This window comes from Bactrocera neohumeralis, chromosome 5 (assembly GCF_024586455.1).
Source record: "Bactrocera neohumeralis isolate Rockhampton chromosome 5, APGP_CSIRO_Bneo_wtdbg2-racon-allhic-juicebox.fasta_v2, whole genome shotgun sequence".
Lineage (NCBI taxonomy): Eukaryota > Metazoa > Arthropoda > Insecta > Diptera > Tephritidae > Bactrocera > Bactrocera neohumeralis.
Genome location: NC_065922.1, coordinates 77063173 through 77085309, shown reverse-complemented (window position 1 = coordinate 77085309; position 22137 = coordinate 77063173). Strand labels below are relative to the sequence as shown.

Here is a 22137-nt window from a genome sequence, read left to right as displayed (position 1 = left end):
AAGAGATACTTGCAATATTTACAGTAAGAATTCTGCTTTTACAAAAAGAAAAAAGGAAATAACAAAATACTCAACAAAAATGTTTTAACATTTCAAATATTTTTTCTAAGAAAAATTTTGTGTTATTTGAACATTAGGTATTTGGTATTTGAGGAAAAATATGATGAAAAGTGGAAAAATAGCAAGAAGCTAAACGAACTTGACAAAACTTAATTGATATTAAAAAAAGACATTATATAAGTTTATAAAGTTTAATTTATTCATTTCTATATACACATTTAACCAAAATGATATTTAATGCAATTTATTATTACATATATTAAAGAAATATTATGATTATATTTATAATAATAATTATTATTATTATTCTAGCGGTTAAATTATAAGCAAAACCAAAAAAGAATTAACCAAAAACCCAAAATGAAAGTAATATTACATATAAATGTGTTTCAAAATACGATTATGAGTTTTTCTTCATTTATTTTAACAACAAATATTACAAGTGATATTTCCAATGTATTTTCACTCCGGTATTAGTTTCGACGTAGCTCCGTTTTCAATATTTTTTTACTCTTATATTTTTTATTAATTTTTTTTTATTAATTTTTTTTTTATTAATTTTTTCAAAACACTACACAATTGTGGTTGCATTTGTTTCGATTCAGCGCTGTTTTAATTTTTTTCTTCCATTTATTTGTATTATTTTTAATGTATTTTATTTTTTCTACAACTACACCTTTCTGGCTGCCATGATTTCGGTTTCTGCGCATTTTTTGCCATTAAATTGGGTTTTGTGTAACATTTCTGTTTACTTTTGTGTTGTTCTCATCTAAGTTTGTATGCAGTCGTTGTGTTGTTGTAGGCGCCCAGCAATTTTGTTTTGTTCGGCTGCGATTTTTTGAAATCGTGTGGTTTGGATTAATTTCGTTTTCTTCTTTTACTCTGTGAATTTGTTTGTATTCATGGTTGATTTCACAATCTCGTAACGATTTATATTTTTATTGTTAAGTTTTCATCTCTTTAAAATTCTTATAATTTCCACTCTGTTCTTGTCTCGTTTGTTTCAAATTCTAATTTTTCATTTCGTTTTAATTAAGTTTTCTAAACTATTTTTTTGGTTTTAGATATGTGAATCACATTTTCTTGACTTCAGTTGTTTTGTGTAAGAATTTGGATTTTAGTTTACTCTAACTTTTCCTTTGATAGCATTGTTAAAGTTGTCAGCAGCGTACCTAAAATGAATTCGCTAGTGATTTTTTACTTTTAGGTTGCTTCGCTTTGTGGTTTTCAGCTCATTGGTTCTTTTTTAAGTAATACCCCCAGTGTGAGTCTCTGCAAAAACAGTCGGTATTTTGTTTTTATATAAAATCCTCGGTAGCAATTTATTTCGGGTTCACTGTCAAGATCGTAAAAAAATTTCGAGACTTGAATTTTACTTGAAAAAATTTTGTTTTCGAATCTAATTTTCCATACTTATTTCGAATAACTTTTTATTTTCCTAGAATGAGCAAATTAACCCATTACTGGCATTTTAAATAAATTGCAACGTTAAACCACGTTAGATAGATAAAGCTTGTTTTTAGATGATTTATCTATATTTTACTTTTAAAATTATAACAAAGTAATTTTTCATTAATTTTTTATGATCCATTATGAATATTAATATTAATCAAATACTTTTTTTGAACAATATTTTTTCAATGAGATACGAATATAAGTTTATTAAAGCCCATTTTGAAATTCAAAATCAAAAATTTCCAAAATTTTGGGTAGTCGAAAAAGTTTTTTCGTATTTCTAATAAAATTTTAACTTATTTTTTTATATTTCTAATAATAAATAAATAAACAATATGTACCATTTTGGTCCATATACATCTGTATGTACACGCAATTAGGAAAAAAACAATATTTGTGGACCCGCTCTACCAGGTTATATAAGAAAACGAGTAATGCGTTTAATTTATATTTTTTTTATTATGATGATCCAAATTTATTAATGGTTCTTTGAAAGTTATGTTGTATTTTTGGTTACCTAATTTTTCACAAGGCACTAATGGGTTAAACGATTTTTAAAGCGGTTTTTTCAAAACGTAGATTTTGTTTCTTAATATATAATATTTATTTTATTTAACATGCTAAAATGAGTGCGTGTATATATAATGTTGCGAAAAATTATTGTATTTTTTCTATCAACTTCATTCGTGTTGACAATATTTTGTTCGTATATTGTATACACCAGTTATCGACTACAACACCCCATCGCTAAGATATTTTTTTCACTTATTTGTTCTTGTACTTATTTGTGTCGCGTCTAATGCCGACAGCAAGTTCTTGTATCTTTGTTTGTATCGTGTAAATTTTAGGCCAAAAAATTTTCGGTTTTTCAGCTGTCACTACTTCGCTAAATTCACGAAAGGGACTCGGCGTTTAGTTATAGCGCAAAGAAAAAAATTACTGCGGCATTTTCCTACGTTTTCACGCATTTGTTGAGTCTAGTTTTGTAAATGTAACCGTATATTGTATAACTGTATTGTGTATATTTTTCGGTAAGTAAACTTTATAAGTTATTATAATTTTTCATATTTTGAAAAATTAGTATATCACATTTCTTTAATTGGCTTATGACTTGTATCAATTATACAGCTCTTTATTTATAGTTTGATTTTCTCTCCCTATGAATTTCGTTGCGTATATCTTACAACAACAACACCCATTATTGGTTCATTTTTGGATGTGCGCCGTACCAAATAGTAACCCAAAAGCAGAAAAACATAAACAAAAAAAAATTTAAAATAATGTTATCAACACTGTTTTGTTTACCGAAATGCCAAATTACCAAACTTTTTCGTTTTTCTCAAAATCAGTCAACCGTTAAATGAGTCAAAAAAACGCTCGGTTTGTATTTGTATTCTTCTATTCAACTGATTTATTACTTAGAAGTACATTTTTGCAAAACATTGTATTGTAATATTTTTAATTTAATTCTGATTTGTTTATTTACAGGTGTTTGTGTGCTAATTTTCACAGTAAAAAAAAATAAAAATAAAAAATATGTATCCCAGATTATTTGAACTTCTTGAACGCCAACCGCTCACGTACAAAGTATTTAATTATTATTATTAATTATCATTGTATTATTATATTTTAGTAAACGAAATTTTTATTTAAAAATTTAGTGTATAATTTTTGTAAGCGATTGTGTAAGACTTGTTTATAATTTTTTTCTGTCAATGAAGGTATGAAAACATTGCAAAGCATTAAGACAATAGCAAAAATAAGACAAGCATAACCATTCATCTATCACTTATCGCCAACCTAACAACCAGAGAGCCGTAACGTTCAATGTAGAGCCGATATTAGCAAAAAATAAAAAATTAATAATGTAGGAAGATTTTAAAAATGAAGTAATTTAAAAGATTGAAAAAATGTACGCATAATCCTTTTTCCAGTTATCGGCAATATTAATAATTCAACAATCTATAAATAAGCGCTCGTATTTCAGCTCTGCATTAATGTAAACATTTCCATTAATTTTGTATCTGCATATATTTCATTTCTAGATACACGAATAACCATTGTAACCATTTTTCTCTTTGTAAATTTTATCTAACTTCTTGTAATTTTAAGTTCAATATGCTACATCATTATACTTATTATTGTAATTAATGGCTTAAAAGCTTGAGACGGATGCCAGGTTAGAATGCGCTTAAAAAGCGATAAAATTCGAACAAAACTAAATAACACTTCAGAACAAAAGTTGTTGTTTTTGCTATATTACACAAAAAACAACGATTAAAAACTGTATATTGTATATTTGAAAAATTTCGAAACTTTGCCAGTGCTCCGCTAAAATTTATAACATTTTCAAATTTCTGATGTTACCACACCGACAACGTCATTGGCGCGATACCGTCGCATTTTTCGTCTTTACAAAAAAATTATATTTCTTCGTTATTAGTTTTAGCAAACGATTTTTTTTTTTTATTTTGGCAGCACCCAAATGAGATTAGAAGTATTTTTTTTCGCAAACAGTTTAAAGCTTTTAAGTTATGCTCTTAGCTAACTATGTATTTTTAAGCACAAGATAATTGTATTATTTCGATTCGTTAGACTTCTTTAATTGACATGTACTATACATTATAATTAATTATTATATTTATAGTGTGACTTATTTTATGCGTGAATTGTACTTAATTCGTCTCGGCACGTTTGGCCGATGAACTTTTTTTTTTTTAGGTTAGTTCAGTTTTTGTTATATATTTCGCAGAAATTATAGCAAATATGTATGTATATATTTGTTTAATTATTTATTATGTATTTATGTCGTCTAAAAGACGATTTATATTTAATTTAAAGAAATTAATATTTTTTGCATATTTCGTTATACATATATATTTTTTTTTATTTAAATGCGCTCTTATTAGTAAGAATTTTGCTATTATTAATGGTTGTACTATATATTTTATGGAAAATATTGTTTAACTAATATTTTATTTATTTTATGGCAAATATTAATAACTATAAAAAAAATTATTTTTTTTGTAAAAAAGTTAAAAAAAAACTATTAATAATTGTATTAAAAAAATCTTTTTATTTGTAAATTTTGTAAATAAGTTAATTTTTTTAATACAATTATTAATAACTTTTTTTAAATTTCTAAAAAAAAAAAAAAATTTATACAATTAATAATTATATTATGTATATTTTATTATTAAATTTTTTTTGTTTTTAATATTTTTTTTTAACTATGTCGTTTTTTTTAATTACGTACATATATTATGAATTGTTATTATTATGTTTATGTCCTTTTATATACATATATTTTAGCAATTTTAATTCATAAAACCTCACTTATAGGTATTTTCAGTAAATGAACAAATTTTACATTTTTTAAATATTTGCTTTATTATTTGTTGAGATTTTTTTCATAGTACTATTTTAAACATTTTTACATACAAATGATAACAATTAATTTAATTTGCACTATTTTTCGTAACCAAAGTTTTTAGCATTTGATCACATTATACTTTATGTTATTTAATTTAATTATTTTTTATTTAAATAATAATTTAATTTTGTTATTGTTATTTTTGCATAAAAAAATTTATTATTCATATATATGTACATATACATATGTATGTATGTACATATGTATATTATTATATTTTAATAAATTTTTTTTTTATCTCATTTTTTAATAATAATATTTATTATGTTTTTTTTTGTATGTTTTAATGAAAATATTTATTATGTTCATTTAACTTTTCAATTTATATACAAAGTATTCTTGAGCTGTAGCAACATTTACTTAGAAAAAAGAGATTATGAAATCAAATAGCTTCCAATTAAATAATATGTATAACTAAACAAGTACAAATAGCGTTAAGTGTTAATATTTATGTATTTGTGTACATTTCTGATAAGACTGCGAATGTAACGTGCGACGTACAAAGTATGAAATTCCAAAAATTTGTGATATATTTATATTATAGTAAATGTTTTTATGAAATACTAGATATATGGTAAAAATCGCTTAAAAGCTACTAATAAATTGAAAATGTCTCATAAATTTCTTTCCGTAATTTGTAAGCTAAGAATATTAGACGAAAAAAACGCCGAACACAATATTTGAATGTTTCAAAAATATATTACCGGAGAGACGAGCGGCTCCTCTTAACAGAGCGACCTACAATCGATCGATCAGAGACATGTTACTTCCGTTTATTCTACAATATTGTTCAAAGAATATATTATTCTTCTGCAACCACAACTTGGATGTGTGTGTAAAGCACCAAAAATTGCACGCCAATCGTAGCTTTAGTGCAGAGAGTCACTAGGAAGCATTTTGTTTTTTTTTGCATTAAAATTACAACATTCACATGTTCCTCTTCTTCCCTATTTTCAGCAGCCATTCATACTATATTTTTAAACCTATAGTATTTTTATTTTCAGAAAATAATAGTCAAGCGAATAAAAACAGTGAAAATAAAAAAGAAAAATAGTTTTCTTTACCTTTAAACTTTCTTTAACACAGCTCTTATCGCTGCAGCTGATAAAGAATTATAGCTTAGTTAGCTGAGCGCGCAATAAACAAATGCGTCTTAATATGTCATATCAAGTAAGTATTTTTAGTTGCACAAAATTTAGGTTTATTTTGACTTACCAAACCGGTGCCGTTTGTTCGAGCTTCGCATGCTGCCAGAAGACGCGTAATTCCTTGAGCAGAAAGGAGACGGGCATTCCGTGTATATTGCCAGACTCCGAGGTATTGTGCAGGTTGATGTCGGCGTGAGCGTCCACCCACACCAGCGAAAGATTGGGCGTATGTTGTAAATGTCCGGCAACGGAGCCTAAATAATATTTATAGCAGAGCGAAATTTAATACAAACAGCATAAAATAATAAATATGCAACGAAAAACGAAGAAAAAAGTACATTTTAAGCGTTTAAATTGCAATTAAATGTCCAGTACAATAATTAACGTTTACTGGCATCATATAAGTCGCCTCGACTGTACTGCACAATTACGCCTTAAAGTATGCAACACTTTTCGCGTACAAATGTGCGCGTTCGCTTGCTGTGATTTCTGGGTGCCTGGTGGAATGCGGCATGTCACATTTTAGCGACGAAATTTGATTTCTCGCATGCGACATGGAAAATCGCATGCGATTTTTGGAAAAATTTTGCCAACGCTTGCTCCTACTTATGTCAATCTCGTAATAAGCGATTTAAAGTGTTTTTACGACAAAAAATCTTTGTCATTATTGACGAGCAAAAAAATCGCATGCGATTTTTAACGATTTGCAGTTGAATGCATGAAATACATTAAATATCGACGGAAAATGGAGAAATAAATTATTTTAATGAAAAGTGAGGATGAATTGAAAATTTTGGTGCAAAATAGAAATTATTTTTGTCGAAATTAATTATTTCAGTGAAAAGTGAGAATGAATTGAAATTTTTTGTGTTACACAGAAATTATTTGTTGCTGATGCTGTTTGCTTATACTTAATTCAATTGCAGCTAATGTTTTGCAGTTTGATTCCTCAGCTTTGTAGTGACTATCTATTAATAAAAATATATTTAAATGTAAGTTTATTTTAAAAAATACTTTTTTTTAATATTTTTATTTTTTAAAATTCTTCTACTTTATTTTTTTTAATATATGCGAGTATATTGTAATTAGTATTTTTTTTTAATAATTTGTAAATATAATTTTTTAATTTTAATTAGCCATAAACTTTGATTTTTATTATTTTTATATAACGGAATTCTGCATTTGAAACCTAAAAACTGGGATTCATAAGTTTGCATTTTTTGCAGTTTGCTTACCAAAACCAATTGCATGATCGCCACCGATCGTCAGGAACTGATCGTTCTCCTGTAACAGCTGCTGAACTTTGCGGATCAGCGCCTTGTTGCAGCCCATAAATTCGCCATAATTTTTAATTTTACTATATTCCGGCGCCTCCGTTGGTATGGGGTCCACACCGAATTGCAGATCGCCATAGTCGCGTACCTCTAGTTGGCCTGTCATGATGAACCAATTGGAAAATAATCACACCCGATCACAAACACACATTTTTATGTACAACTGCTTACCGCAGGACACCTGTTCGAGTAGCGGCACTAACCCATGTTCGCGCAGCAGCGCAGGCGCTTTTTCCACACCGCCCTTACCCTGACCCTTCGAGAAGGGCACACCAATAATGCCCAGACGCGCTTTCGCATCGCCCTCGACGTTGCTGGCGCCGCTGCTGTAACGACAGCGTGGATGCATCAATTGGCACGTGACGAGGGTGGCACAACGTTTCAACATGGCGCTGCGCGGTTTCACTTACGAAGTCTAGTTATACGAAAAGACTCAAGGAGTTGAGGGCACACGACACGGTACTACGTTTCACTTTCGCTTTTGCGCGACCCAAACTGCCGTCCAAAGACGGCGCGCACTCGAGAAAAAGTTCGAAATTCGCTGTGAACTTTAATTTTTTAGTTTCTGCCACTTTTTTTATACTTGGAAAGGGAAAAATACCACCGATAACAAGCCAAACGCACTCAATTCTGTTTACAATAAATAGATTAGCGGCACTTGGGGGCAAGAACTTAAGCGAACGCGCTTATTTCTGGCGATACGAAGCGTTCTTCTTTTTTTTGCGCTTTTATTTATTTTAGATTTTTGGCTTTTTGTACACAAACAATATTATTATTGACGATAGTGAGCAAAATGGCAAGACAACAAAATTGAGTGTTGCTGGCTGGAATAATCTCGAAACTGCCGATTAGTGTGACAAACAGTGCGCGAATGGCGAGACTTGTAAGCACCGCGTGTCGTAGAATCTGTCAAAGCGAAGCTGCTACTCGAAAGACAGTTATCTAGCAAGTGAAGCGCAGAAGATAACGCGCGAGCACGAGAGCGCCGATAACCTTTGAACGCAAATCTAATGTCCGACGAATGGAACAGCTAGGATGCTTTTGTGGAGATAAACATACATACATACGTATAAGTACATACATGTTAGTATAAGGTGTTAGTGTCTTTCATACCAGGAAATGTAAGATTAAAAACTAAGATTGACTATGAGTGAGTATACATATGTAAGTATATATGTACATATATTTATTTTAATAACGCTACAAGGAGAGTGTTTCAGGAGTTTACCTCACTTTGCAATACTTTGTAGCCTTACTTATTGTTTTGTAACTTGTATGTATATACACTTTCTAAAAATAATTTCAAATATTTTGTTTTTCTTCTCAATTAGTTGCTTTACTTCGCATCATTTGTCATTTAGTCGCTAATCTCCTAAGCAGCACATACATATGTATACCCAACCCACATACATACACACACAAGCGCAAATCGTCCTCGGAGATTTAAGAAACCACATTTACGCTGTTATCTCAGCGAGTATGTTTAAATAAAGGTGCACACACACTCATACAAAAGTCTAAATTTCATTAAAAAAATTGTAAAACTTCCAACTTTTTGAACGCAGTTTTATTGCTGACCAGGGGCAAATGAGTATGGTAGACATGGCGCTTAGGAGTGGTCATTTAAAACCTTTAATATTGCGTAGTCGAAAAAGTCTTTTCGTATTTCTAATCATACTTCAACTTATTTTTTTTATATTTATACTAATAAATAAATAAGCAAATATGTACCATTTTGGTAAACCACTTTTTGCCATTTTTCCACTAGAGACATTAATCCATTAGTGTAAAACTTTCATCAGTGTAAATCGAAATTTTCAGAACGGAAGCGAGCGAAAGAATTTTATAAAATTTTTTTTGGTTAAATGAAGCTTAAAATTTTACCTCACAATGTGATTAGTAGCACAGGAGATATACGACTGCAACGACAGCTATCTGACATAATACGAAAAGACTTTTTCGACTACCCAATATATCTCTTTTAACACTTTCCTTTCACTTGTTTAATCTTTTGAGAAATTAATTTCAGTTATTTATCCATTTATAAATACATATGCGTAAATTTTATTAAAATATTTTAAATAAAAAATAATAATTAAATTACAAGCCGCAGCATATTGAGTGTGATAAAATTTCCCACGTGTGCGCACTGTCATGAGCACACATACATACTCGTATGTGCATACATACTTAATTTTAACGTTTTTAAACTCTAAAGCGCATCTGGCTTCATAACTGTCTGCTGTTTTCACGGCTTGACAGGCGTACGTGTGTGTGTGTATGATTACATGACCTGGTCTACGAAAAGGGGGCTAACGTGCAAAAACTAGTTTTCTGGGAAAAGCTGTTAAAAATAATCGTCAGTTTCTCGTTATCTCATTAATTGTTCTCCTTTTTTTTGACACCTAAGCCCCCTTTTCGTAGACCAGGTCACATATATATTTATAAATTATTCATATGGATTTATATTTTCGCTTTTGTTATTAAATTTGCCTTTTCTTTCTTAATGTATTGCACAGTTTTGGTGTTCAACACGCTCTATTCATGGAGACATACATATTATAAATTATATTAATTGTGTATACATATATTCTATAAATATATATTTTTTAATTTTTCATGAGTACCATAAAAACTACTAAACTACTCTTTAAAAAAAAATTTATGCATGGTAAAAGAAAATTTCATGAAAAAATATACAACTTTTGTGGAATGTTTTCTTCACTGGAAATATGATTAGAATGATTACTAAAAAAATTATAAAGTTACACCGTAACTGCAAATGGAAATTTAGCTTATTTTTAATTAGTTAAAATTTTTAATGCATTTTTTTTTTAACAAAAGATGAAATTAATTTTAAAATACCCAAAAATTATAGATTTAGATAATTTTATAATATATTTTAACAATTGAAATTTCTTAAATATTTTCAAGCTGCCAAAGTTATAAAAAAAAATACATTCAACGTAATTTTTTGTTAAAAAATAATATTTTTAATGAATTTCGTATGTGAAAAAGTTGAAGTTGATTTTAAAATATGAAATAAGTATGTATATATATTTTTATCTAATTTTAATTTCAAGAAGCTGAATTTATAAAAAAAAAGCAAATATCTATAAAAATCAAATGTAACTTCCCAGGAAAAAATATTAATGCCCGGTTTCACAGTCCATACTTAAGTTGTGCTTAAGATAAAACAGGAAAATAGTGTTTTACAGTTCATACTTAAGTTATGCTTAAGTACTGAAAATAGGAGACTTAAGCAGTGCTTAAGTAACAGCTGATTTTTGTCTTGAATTTTCAGTTATTTGTCAAAAGAAGAATAATAAGAAATTATTTTTTGTGAAAAAATATGGAATCGGATTGGGATTTCCACCAGTTCCAATAGGTGCTCCGACTCGCTAGCGGTTAAATTCGGGGTTATTATGTTGTTTTCATCCATTTTCGATAACTTTCCTCACAAATTTATGTATTGTCTGTTATAATTTAAATATTTCAAACATATTTTTATGGATGACATTTGTAAACGATATGTTGCCCATAACGTTGCCATATATCATAATATTTTTTTTTAGAAATTCAGCATTGACTGTGAAACGCAAATGGCTACTCAGTCTGCAACAATGCTTAGCTAAGATTTTATTTGGGCACAACTTAAGTATGGACTGTGAAACCGGGCATAAATAATTTTTTTTTTTTTTTTTTACTTTTATAAATTTTTTAGGTATATATACATACATATGTATATACCATTTTTTTATTTTTAGCTGCCAAACAAAAAAAAAATTAAACTTTACAGAAACAAAAAAAAAAACAAAGACGGATTCCACAAGTTCTCCTTATTTTGTCAATAACTTCATTATTACTAATAAAACTTTTGCGCGTGTAAAAGTCGTTAGCATTCACAGTATATTACATTTTAAATTCAATTTATTTTAAAGACTTCAAAGCAAATTTGGCAAATGAGTAACTAATTTTGAAAAAATTTTAGCGTGTATGCACAAAATTTAATTAATTGTTATTTGCTTAATTTATTTATATATTAAAATGGATGCTCTAATTTACCGTCAGTCTTTTATGGTAAATGTTTTTTTTTTATACATTGAATGCAGCTACAATTTTTCAAATATGCAAGCACTAGCAGGTTTAAAGTTTTTTGCAACAGCTGACTTAAGGATACATTGACAAAGCTGATTTTTTTTTATAAAAATTTCAATGTTAACTTTTCGTTGAGATTCGGTTGCAGAGGTTGGCAGTTAGAATTACTGATATTTACTTATTTTTCTTTTACATATGTATGTGTTTGTTGTATATTTTTGCACAATTTTACATACTACAGTATTAAAATAATATTTTAGAATAATTTCATTAGAAATATTGGCATTTAAAAGTAAATTAGTTATAAAATATTAGAAAACACTTGTCTAATTTGAAGAATTATCGAAATTAATTGTTTTTACTATTATTGTATTTTGGTAAAATGATTACTTTTCGTACATTTTATTTATTAAATTTTCTGTGCGGAAATATTTCAAATATTTGCAAATCTAAGTTATAATTTAGCATGTAAATCAGAGTTAGTACGTACTTTGTCTTAAATTAAGTTGCAAATGTGGTTTGTTGTCTTTTCTGCTTGCACTAATTACTATCAGCATGTTTTGGTTGTTTTCGTTATTTTCTTTCTTTATTAATCACAGTTTATTTTCGTTTATCCAACATGACAACGTCTTCACCGCTATCCTCGTTGAAATCATTTCGAAAATCGTCGTCGTCGTCATCGTCATCGCTGTGCGCCATTTCGAGTCCCTCGACGTCATAGTAAGGTTTTATGGACATGCTTTCTGTGGAAACGAAAGAAAAACATTTAGAATCAAACATTACGAAGATTCTTTAAATATAGTGTATGATTTTTTTTTTTTTGTTAGAGACTCACTTTTGATGGGTGAGCGGAACAGCTCCGTTTCGCCATCATCACCATCATCCTCGAACAGTTCTTTTCCCTTCTGCGGGAGTAGCGAGAAGCTGTAGTAGCGTTTGTCGGCGCGATGACGACGGGCCAACAAGAATTGCACGCACAAGAAGCAGAGTATCATGGTAACAATAATAATGATGCTGGCGAACAAGATGAACAGCCAACGTGGCATGCCCCACACATGTTCGTCGACATTCAGACGGAAAATGACACCGCGCACTGCTCCACCTTCTACATGCACCGCGCGTTCAGTGCTCACATGACGCGGCGCCTCCACTTTCAGAGTTATCTCGCCTAGCGGCACACCGCTTATGCTGTAGGCGCCCAAGCTGTCGGTGAAATTGCGCAGATAGTTGCGCGTGTGTGGTGCCACGATCGAAACCTTTGCATGCTTCACGGGATGATTGATGGTGTCTAGAACGAAGCCGGAGATGGTCGCTGTCTGCGTGTTAAGTGCAGTTGCGCTACCCGCATTGTCGCCGCCCAAGCGATGCACTTCGCTCACACCGGTGAGCAGCGTAAAGGCGTTCAACTTCACCACGCCCATGTTGTTGACCTGTTGCGGTGTGATTAGCACACGTTTCACTTCGGACTCATAATGAGGAGCGCTAATTTCTAAAGCGTATTCGCCAGGCGGCAGAATGATTTGGAAACGTGCCGCATTGCGTGTAACATTGTAGACGTGGTGATGATCGATGAGACGCACGAAAGCGTTGCGTAGTGGCTCACCTTTGTCGTTGTGCACCAGACCTTCTACGCCGGTTTCGATGAGGCGTAGGAAGTTCTTAATTCTGTCGATATTTTTGCGCCAAATGCCGGCGATCTCCGATTGGACTGGCATACGACAGCAAGAGAGCCCCAAACTGAAGAGAGGTATGTTGTACATTTTGTAGAGAAGATTTGTAAGTCGGTCCGTTGTGGCCTGATGCAGGGAACGTGTGCTGGTGAGCGAGCACTGATGCGGCAGTGTGCTGAACTCGCTGTCTTTAATGGAATGTGCGAGCTTCTCGATGATTGGTTCACCTTTGGGGTAACTATTGTATGGAGACAGAGGGTAGTTATCATTTTGTACGAACCTAGTTTAAACTGAAAAGGCTTACGTTAAATCTGAACTGCCAGCAGTAAAGGTTAACACCAGATCGAAGCGTTCGCTATCTAAAAACTGCAAAAGCAAATCGCGTTTCTTCTCCGTTTCGGGGCTGAGCAAACGATCGGCTAACTCATTACCCAGTTCGGGATCACAGAGCGAGTTACTGTAAATAGAGCGACAGGGAGAGTTAGATAGAATATATCTGTCTAATCTACGTCAGTTGCCATACTTACTTTCTGTTGTACATATTGAAGATTACATCGAAGTTATCAGTTAACGGTAATAAGTACAGTACACTCTTTTCGAGCAAGTTCAAGGTGCTGGTGTCACGTATTTTGTAGCCCTCACGTATGTGTCGCGCTATATTCATAGTGATTTCACGACCCAGCGGCGAGGTGGTGTCGAAGAAGGAACTCAGAATGAGAATTTTATATTTTGTCTCCTCAGGCTCACCGATCTGCAAGCATTATTAAAAAATTAAGTAAACAAAAACCCGTTAAAATGCAATACTTACATCAGCTGTCAGCTTAATAGAGTTGTAGTAGATACCGAATTCGCTTTCCGCATAGCCAAAAGACGCAATCTGACCACTGCGCGTTTCGAATTCAGCTAAACGTTGTCGAATCTCTGGATTGCTGTGATAGCGCGTCTTCACCACATTCTCAATCACACGGAAATCATTTGCCGAAGACCAATGCTGTGGATCGTCGCGCATCAAGATCACATCCAGGCGCATCTCACGTGTGTCTTCTGGTATTTCGACTTCCTCGCGATATGGCGCAAAACTGTGCGACAGAGAAAGATGCAATTCATTCGATATAGTGCTCACATTTTTCTACTCACCCATCACCTATTATTGTAATGTTATGTCTGCCTGGCAAGGCCAGCTTCCAGTAATCGCCGTTGACACCACTGAAACCGGCATGTTTGGCCTCATCTAGTCGGACTGCCGCACCCGCTATAGCCGAGCCGATAGAGCTGCGGACCGTACCATGCACGGCGTAGTGTACTTGCTCGATAAACTTCAACAGTGGCTCGCGGTTGTCGTGCCAATAATTTACCAACTCCTCGGCCATTGGAAACTTGTCGCAGCCTAACTCGAGTGTCAGTTCCAATACGCCGGCGCGTATATAATTCCAATCCTGCATGCCGCCCGTCACGCTATACCACTGGGCGCCATTCACAATGCCATTAGGAAAGTATTCGTGTTTGAAGAGGGGACATGGATTGCCGAGATGCATTGTGGGATGAGCCTAGAAAGCAATCAATTAATAAAAAATGAAAAGAGCTTCGAAAACATGGTTGGGCGTTGGAAACATAAGGATTAGCTTTCAAGTTTTTATGTAAAGATTTAAAGCTCCGCTGTTTACACTCACCTCCGCGTACACCGAAGCCAAATGTTTAAATAACTCGTTATCCTCCGTCGGATTAAGCTTTCGACCCATTGTGGTTGCCATCCGTAAGCGGGCGATTGGATCGTTGAAATCGTTTTCGTTGTCATCGAATGGATAATTGGCCACCAATGAGCCGCCATGTAGATTTGCCGACAATACAAACGGTAGCGAAAGCGTCCAATTCATGACTGCAGCCACCTCCGGTTCGGTCACCGCATTATACTTGTCTGTGCCATATTGATCGGGAAAGTTACGGTTCAAATCGATATTATTCGCATTACCACGCCCGTCGCCGCTTGATTTATCACCCTCGTGTGATATTTCATAGCCATCGGGGTTCATGCTGTAGAGGAAATGCATTCGTGTAGTATTTACCAACTTCGAGATGCGCCCGTCAACACCATAGCGTTCGCACATGTACTTTGTGAGTAGTAATAACATCTCTTTGCCAACCACTTCATTGCCATGCATATTGGCGACATATTTAAACTCCGGTACGCCGGCTATATGTTGACCCGGTGTGACGAATATCTCCATAACCCAGAGATCACGTTGCTGTACACTCTTACCGATCGAATAAAGACGGGTAATGCTAGGGTATGACTCGGCAATGTTACGTAAATATCTAGAGGGAGTAATTAAATTGAAAAACTTGTTTATACGAAGCTTTTAGAGAACCCAAGCAGTTGCTTTATGGATTAAAATGGAATCACTAAGCTGTTAGGTTACTAAAAATTGAAATTAAACTTTCATAATCGTCTGCAACTCTTCATTGAAAGTTTAGATGCCACAAATGAAAGCTTAGCAGGTCACTGTCTCGCACAAGTCATGAATTCACTCAAAACAAACGCTGTTAGTAAAAAGTTCATTAGCCGAACGATGTGAGGCTTGCGATACAAACGCTTTAAGCTTCATAAAAGTTGATTAAACCTTCTCATAAGTATGAGGTAATCAAGTTGATGATAAAAATAAGGATCTTTTATGATTTTTACCTTAAAGCACCTAAAAGGACTAGTAGACGTATGAACATAAAGGTTTGCAGAAACAGTAAACCTTAAGCATCGATTGCAACCTTTAAGCAAATACTTACCATAATGTCAAAGCTTTTAAAAGCTGACTTATATAGTTATTTACATTAAATAGAAACAAAATACCTAAAAATCCCTATTAAATAGCAAATATAATGTCGTGAATCAGCTTCGTTCAAGCATAGATTTGACTGAGTTTTAAAATTATTGAGTAAAAGCATTGAAAAGCTTCGTTAAATATAAACTATATATTAAGCTTTCTCACGATTCCCCGTTGTTTCGCTTGTAAGATTTTTGCACCTTTCAACCGTTTGGGTTCAAAAGTTTAAAAATAAATATTTTTTAATACAAACTTTTCCATTTCCGTAAAGTTGTGATGCTCAAATTTGGTTGGCGTCAGGAAATCGTCGTCATTCGCAGGCGCTTTGGACCGTTCCACTTTCACTTTGCGGAAATCACCTAAAAGAGATTAGTAGAACAAATGTAGATGATGAAGAAGAAAGTAAAAAAGAAAGAAATAAAGTAAATAATGTTATGATGCTCGGTTTGAGAGAATATGATTGACGAGAGATGTGTAAATAAAATTTTTTTTGTTAATATATGCAAAATTATGTTGAAACATGAAGCAAAGCAGATAAAAAAACAAAAAGGAAAATATTGCAAACAAGCAGCGAAGACATGGAATTTACGTAGCAGACTATAAAGTTAAATAGATGCAAAAAAATAAAAATAAAAAATTATAATAAAATAAAATAATTAAAACATCCATGATTTTGTTGCAGTATACATTATTAATGGAGAATATAATTTAATAAATGTGCAATTGGCCACAACTTGGCGATAAATAGAAACAAAATAATATTTCAGCACTGAAAAAAAAAAACAAAATATTCCCTTGGCATGAATGAATAATTATATAATTTTAATTAGAAAAAAAATATATATTTAGTTGAAAAATAAATAATTTTGCAAATTTTTAGTACCAGCGCAAATCTCAAAAAAACGAAAGTCTATTACTACTAAGCAGTGACTTTTAGTGATGTGTTGTGATAGTGGTAAATTAGTAAAAAAGCGGTTGAATAATGCAATATTTTGTTGTAAAATAAACTCAGCTCACACTATATGCCTTCAAATAAAAGAAATCGTCAAGCTTTGCTGGATTTCCCAGCTGCCGTTAATTATATTTATTTACTGTTAAAACTTAAATGAGATTGATTTGTGCATAGTAGTAGAGTTGCCGTTTTTTATTGATATTTGGCTTGATATTTAATCACTTCTTTGTGAATATTCTAATTAAAATTACTTATTTTAGGTATTTTTGAAACTATTTTTCTTTTTTAATAAGTTAATATTTATAATAGTGAATAATTTTAGTACACATGCTATATATTTTCGCTTATTATAGACATTTGTATATGTAATAAATGTGCGACAATGGTAACCCGTTTCTGTAAAGTCTAGTTGGTTAGTTCTTTAGCAATAAATATTTTATGCATAATGAATGACCTTATAACTAATATAAAATCTAGTTTTATTCATACCACTAATAATAAAATTGTATTAATTTTTTCCACATTTTAAATTCTTTCTTCTTTACTGGCGTAGACACTGTTTACGCGGTTAAAGCCGAGTAAATTAGTTATTTACTTTTTCAACAATATCTGGTTTTAGCTTTTGTGAAGAAAGTAGCGATTTAAAATCATTTTGGAAAGCTAAGTGAAAGCTCGAAAAATAAAACTTTTTTAAAAGCACAAAGCTCTGCAATAACGCATTCGCTAACTGATGGTGTTCCATCATATAGAACCAAATTGAATTGCCGCTTAATGAACGGTATTTTTTAATTTAATTAGCAACTTCAATACCCAGCAACGAAATTGTTAGTGGTATGTTATATACTTTGAATTATGTATATAAAATATACCAACTTCAAGCAATCAGTTCGGTTCATTTTTTCATAAATAATACGTCAGACATTGCTTAAGTGTTAAATGAAGCTACATTTCACTAACTTATTATTAAAATTATCAAAGTTTACATTGAATTGGTTGCACATTAACTGTTATAAAACCGTTTATCCATTCTGCAGCTCAAAGTTTATATTTTAAGTTGAAAGCTTTAGCAAGCTGTTACTTAAGAATATATTTTTTCTTGAGAAAAAAGGTCTAAAAAACTGTAATAATTAAGCTAAAAGTATGAAAGTATAGAAAGTTGTATTGCATTTGAAAGCTTTCAAAAGCTCGTTGGCTTATGTGAACATTTCAAAATCATAAAATTGTCACCAAAAATCGCACAACCGTCATATGTAGTACATGAAACGAATGCTCGTTCCGGCGCATGAAAGCACAAAGCATACACACATACAAATGTGAAAGCATAGAAAGTTGTATTGCATTTGAAAGCTTTCAAAAGCTCGTTGGCTTTAGGAAGATTTCAAAATCATAAAATTTTTACCGAAAATCGCACTAGCCAACATATGTAGTAAATAAAACGAAAGCCCGTCTCGACGCATGAAAGCTCAAAGCTTACATACCCTGTGGTAACAGTTCAGCAGACAAAATGTAACAAATCACAAGTAAATTTCCCCTCTCTAATTGAAAGCCTATGAAATTTATATTGAATGCTATTGCATATTTGTACTATGAGACAAATTTCAAGTATATTTTCAATTTTGCTTTAATGTGTACTTAATTATATACGTAATATAATTGTTTGTATATGAACTCGTATTTATAAGCGATAATTAGTTATTAATAAAATATGTAGTGCATAATAAATAATCGGACACGAAACAGGTTTTCATATTTTATTTATTCCTCACATACACACATTGATAATAACAATAACAGTGATTAAATATACATACATTTAATATAAGTACGTGGGTTTATTTTTCATTATTTTTTATTATAGTAAATTAAATTTCCTTTATCGTATGCCAATTCAATATACATAACGACATATACATACATATGTATGTATATAATTTTATACGCGTATTTACTATTTAAATAAATTTTATATAGGGAGCTATGAAATGTTTAACGCGTAATATTAGATAAGGAAAATCATACAAGGACACTATGCAATGAGTTTTGTTCATTGATGTGGAAAGCCAATTGCATATGAAATTAATGTATGTAAATGTGTGAAAATGAAAGTTCTGTAGCATGACACTATTTGGAGAGTACAGTGCGCATGAATGTGTGGGTGAATATGGTAGTGCAGAGGTGCTTTTACATGTGTCGTAAGTTTATTGTGAAAGTTTGGATGAGTGATGAAAGCTTAGGTGAAAGTTTGCAAAGAGAGCTTTCACAAAATACATGCGTGAAACAATTTGTGAAAAAATTCGAGTAGTTGTTAGCGCTAGTAGAGAGTTTATAAGTAATGAGTGTGATAAATGTGCGTTGAAGTGAGATTGTATGCAAAACAAAAGCTCGCGCAAAAGCTTTAAACATAATAAACTTAAACATTTTGCACTTTTCAGTTACATTGGTGAAAATACGCTAGCTTCAAATGCTTAGCAGCTCTCGTTGCCACTTAAAGAGTTATATATTTTGTTTTGCAGCAGCTTTCGCAAACTTTTGCAGTACATTTTTGTTCTCACATGCGCTAATAAATCACAGTATTAAAAGTAGTTATGAAATGAGTGTAAAGTAACAAAAATAGAGTAAACCGAACAATGGAAACTTGTGTTAACCACAACTGAGCGTTTGTAACGCAGCAGAGGGACACACGCTTTAATGTCTAAAGAAATATTGGCCGTAAAAACCGCTTATACCATCGTAATTCGTCTCGAGCGGCGACAGTGTGAAGTCGAGGCGCAACGCCTCACTATTCTCGTTGGTCACGTGCACCTGTTTCGGCTCACTGGGCTGATAGCTGCAGCAGCAAAAGCGACGGGGCACACAAAGCGTCGATAGAAAAGAGAGAAACGAAACATAAAAAGTAAGCATTAAAAGTTTTGCATAAAGTTATCATATTTTCGCTGCATTTGCAAGCACACGCCGACACACACACCAGATATGCTATTTTTCAAACATTCCAAACCACATACACCAACTTTTCCTTTGCTCTTCGTCCACCACTTACCCAAATGCCAATGCTTGCACATTGTATAAGCCGGGTGTGAGCAGACGCCAGTATTCGCCGCGTTTCGTGGTGCGTATCGGCTTATCCTCCAGCCCGGAGACCACAATGCTTGCATCAGTGATTGGATAACCACTAGCGTCCGTAACCAGACCTTTAACGCCGACATGGGCCAGTTTCAGTAGCTGCAGTAGACTGCGCTTGTTGCGCGCCCATTCGGCGGGCAGCGTAGCGGCAGTTGGAAATTTGCAACACGACAACTCAATGGTCAATTCGAAGCAGTTTGTGTAGGCGTAATTGAAATCTTGCATGCCACCGTTCAACTCATACCAGTGTGCGCCATTTGTTATGCCATCGGTGAAGGTGTCATTGCAGCTGTGACCCTCTCGCATGATCGGATGATTGTTGGCATAGGTGTGAGCCATTAGCTTAAATACGCGATCGTCCGGTGTGAGACTCTCTTCGCAGCATTCATGATGGGCGCTGATGATGCAAACAGACATACATATATATGGTTTTATATATATTTTTTAGAGCGAATTTCAGAGGAGATAAGAAACGTATGTAGCTGAGAAACACTCTCACAAAACTCGAACCAGTAAATAATACAGAAGGCAAGTAAAAAATATAAATATAAAAAAATATATAGAAAAAAAATTAAATAATAAAAAAACCCATAAAAATATATAAAACAAAATAAAAAATAAATAAAACAAAAAGAAACATAAAAAAATAAAGAAAAACATATAAAAAAAAATAATCAAAAAAATTAAAAAAAAAATTGTACAAAATCACAAAATAATCATAAAGTAAATTTAATTAAAAAAATATATAATATATAAAACAAAATAAAAAAATTAAAAAAAAGAAAAAGAAAGTTAAAAAAAAATAAAAAAAGTAAAAAAAAATAGTTTGTACAAAATCAGAAGATAATCATAAAGTAAATTTAATTAAAAAATATATAATATATAAAAATATATTAAACAAAATAAAAAAAAATTAAAAAAAATAAAGAAGAACATAAACAAAAATAGATATGTATGTATATATAAAAAGAAAATAAAAAAACATTAAAAAAATAATAAAAAAAAATTATAACAAATAGTTAGTTCAAAATCACAAAATCATAAAGTAAATTAAATTCAAAAATTCATAAGAAATTTATCAGAAGTGAAGAAATGTGTCTGTCTTTTAATCTCTTTTGAACTCCATTTACTAAAAACATAACCTCAAATATGCACTGCTGACAAATAATATAAATATAATATATTCCATATTTTTAAGAGTTTCAAGGGCTTATGTATATGGCTGTAAGTATTTACTATCCTGCGAAATATGCAATATATTATTACATATGTATATAAGTACATTATGTATAACTAAAAACCCATCACCAAAAGCATTCGAGTTAAAGAGAATGTCCCATTTTCGGCGCGGCTTAAGCTTGTGGCTGGACTCACAAGCGCGTTCGTGTGTTTGTACGCGCAATTACGAATATTTGCATCCACACACTGCGGTTAGTTTCAATTATCAGTACGTCGCGGTAATCCTTTCACTTTTCGCAATGTATCCTCCGTCAGACAATAACAATAAATGCATATAGTAAATATGTATATCCGTAGATGTTTGCATATATTTTTGCGCATACGTAATACGTGTATTTTGCACTGTTAACACATAAACCCGCTTGTGAACCCGTTTGCCCGCTTTCCGCTCACCGCCACATACCCACCCATTACTCAGGCATGGGCACTTACATTGAATTATCATACGGATAGCTCGCCACAATTGCGCCGCCATGGAAATTGGCCGATAAGACAAACGGCTTGCTGAGCACCCAGTTAATGATGGCCGCCGTCTCCGGTTGACGTCGGTGCGAGCGCAATTGTGTGACTTGTTGATTTTCCAGGCGATCGGGAAAGTCGCGATTCAAGTCGATGCCAGCTGCGTTGGTGCGACCAACATAATTCGGAAGTGATTCACAATTACCTTCCTGGAAATAGTGCCGCAATAAGATATAAATAACATTCGTAATATATGCGCAGCAACAACAAGGATATCTGTTTTTGCTAAGTAATGACATAAGAGTAATCGATAATAGCTGAAAATAGAATCAAAAATATTCACATGGGAAAGT

At 32.3% G+C, this 22137-nt stretch overlaps 2 protein-coding genes across 4 annotated transcripts in view; both read right to left on the bottom strand.

Annotated features, from left to right (window-relative positions):
- Positions 1-8316, bottom strand: part of LOC126760120 (arginase-1) — a 32829-nt gene extending 24513 nt beyond the window's left edge. Inside the window, exons 1-3 of the mRNA XM_050475549.1 lie at positions 7602-8316; positions 7332-7529; positions 6164-6350 (exon numbers count right to left, since the gene is read on the bottom strand). Coding sequence (XP_050331506.1) covers positions 6164-6350; positions 7332-7529; positions 7602-7818 — 602 coding nt within the window. The 5' untranslated portion in view covers positions 7819-8316. The remainder of the gene's footprint in view (positions 1-6163; positions 6351-7331; positions 7530-7601) is intronic.
- A 3564-nt stretch (positions 8317-11880) lies between these two features.
- LOC126760103 (carboxypeptidase D) overlaps positions 11881-22137 on the bottom strand; it is a 30627-nt gene continuing 20370 nt past the window's right edge. For all 3 annotated transcript variants that reach the window (XM_050475506.1, XM_050475507.1, XM_050475508.1), the window contains 11 exons: positions 21758-21993; positions 20004-20483; positions 19693-19793; positions 16268-16373; positions 14869-15511; positions 14336-14745; positions 14007-14277; positions 13726-13949; positions 13503-13655; positions 12364-13436; positions 11881-12271 (listed from right to left, as the gene is read on the bottom strand). In XM_050475506.1, coding sequence (XP_050331463.1) covers positions 12129-12271; positions 12364-13436; positions 13503-13655; positions 13726-13949; positions 14007-14277; positions 14336-14745; positions 14869-15511; positions 16268-16373; positions 19693-19793; positions 20004-20483; positions 21758-21993 — 3840 coding nt within the window. In that variant the 3' untranslated portion in view covers positions 11881-12128. The remainder of the gene's footprint in view (positions 12272-12363; positions 13437-13502; positions 13656-13725; positions 13950-14006; positions 14278-14335; positions 14746-14868; positions 15512-16267; positions 16374-19692; positions 19794-20003; positions 20484-21757; positions 21994-22137) is intronic.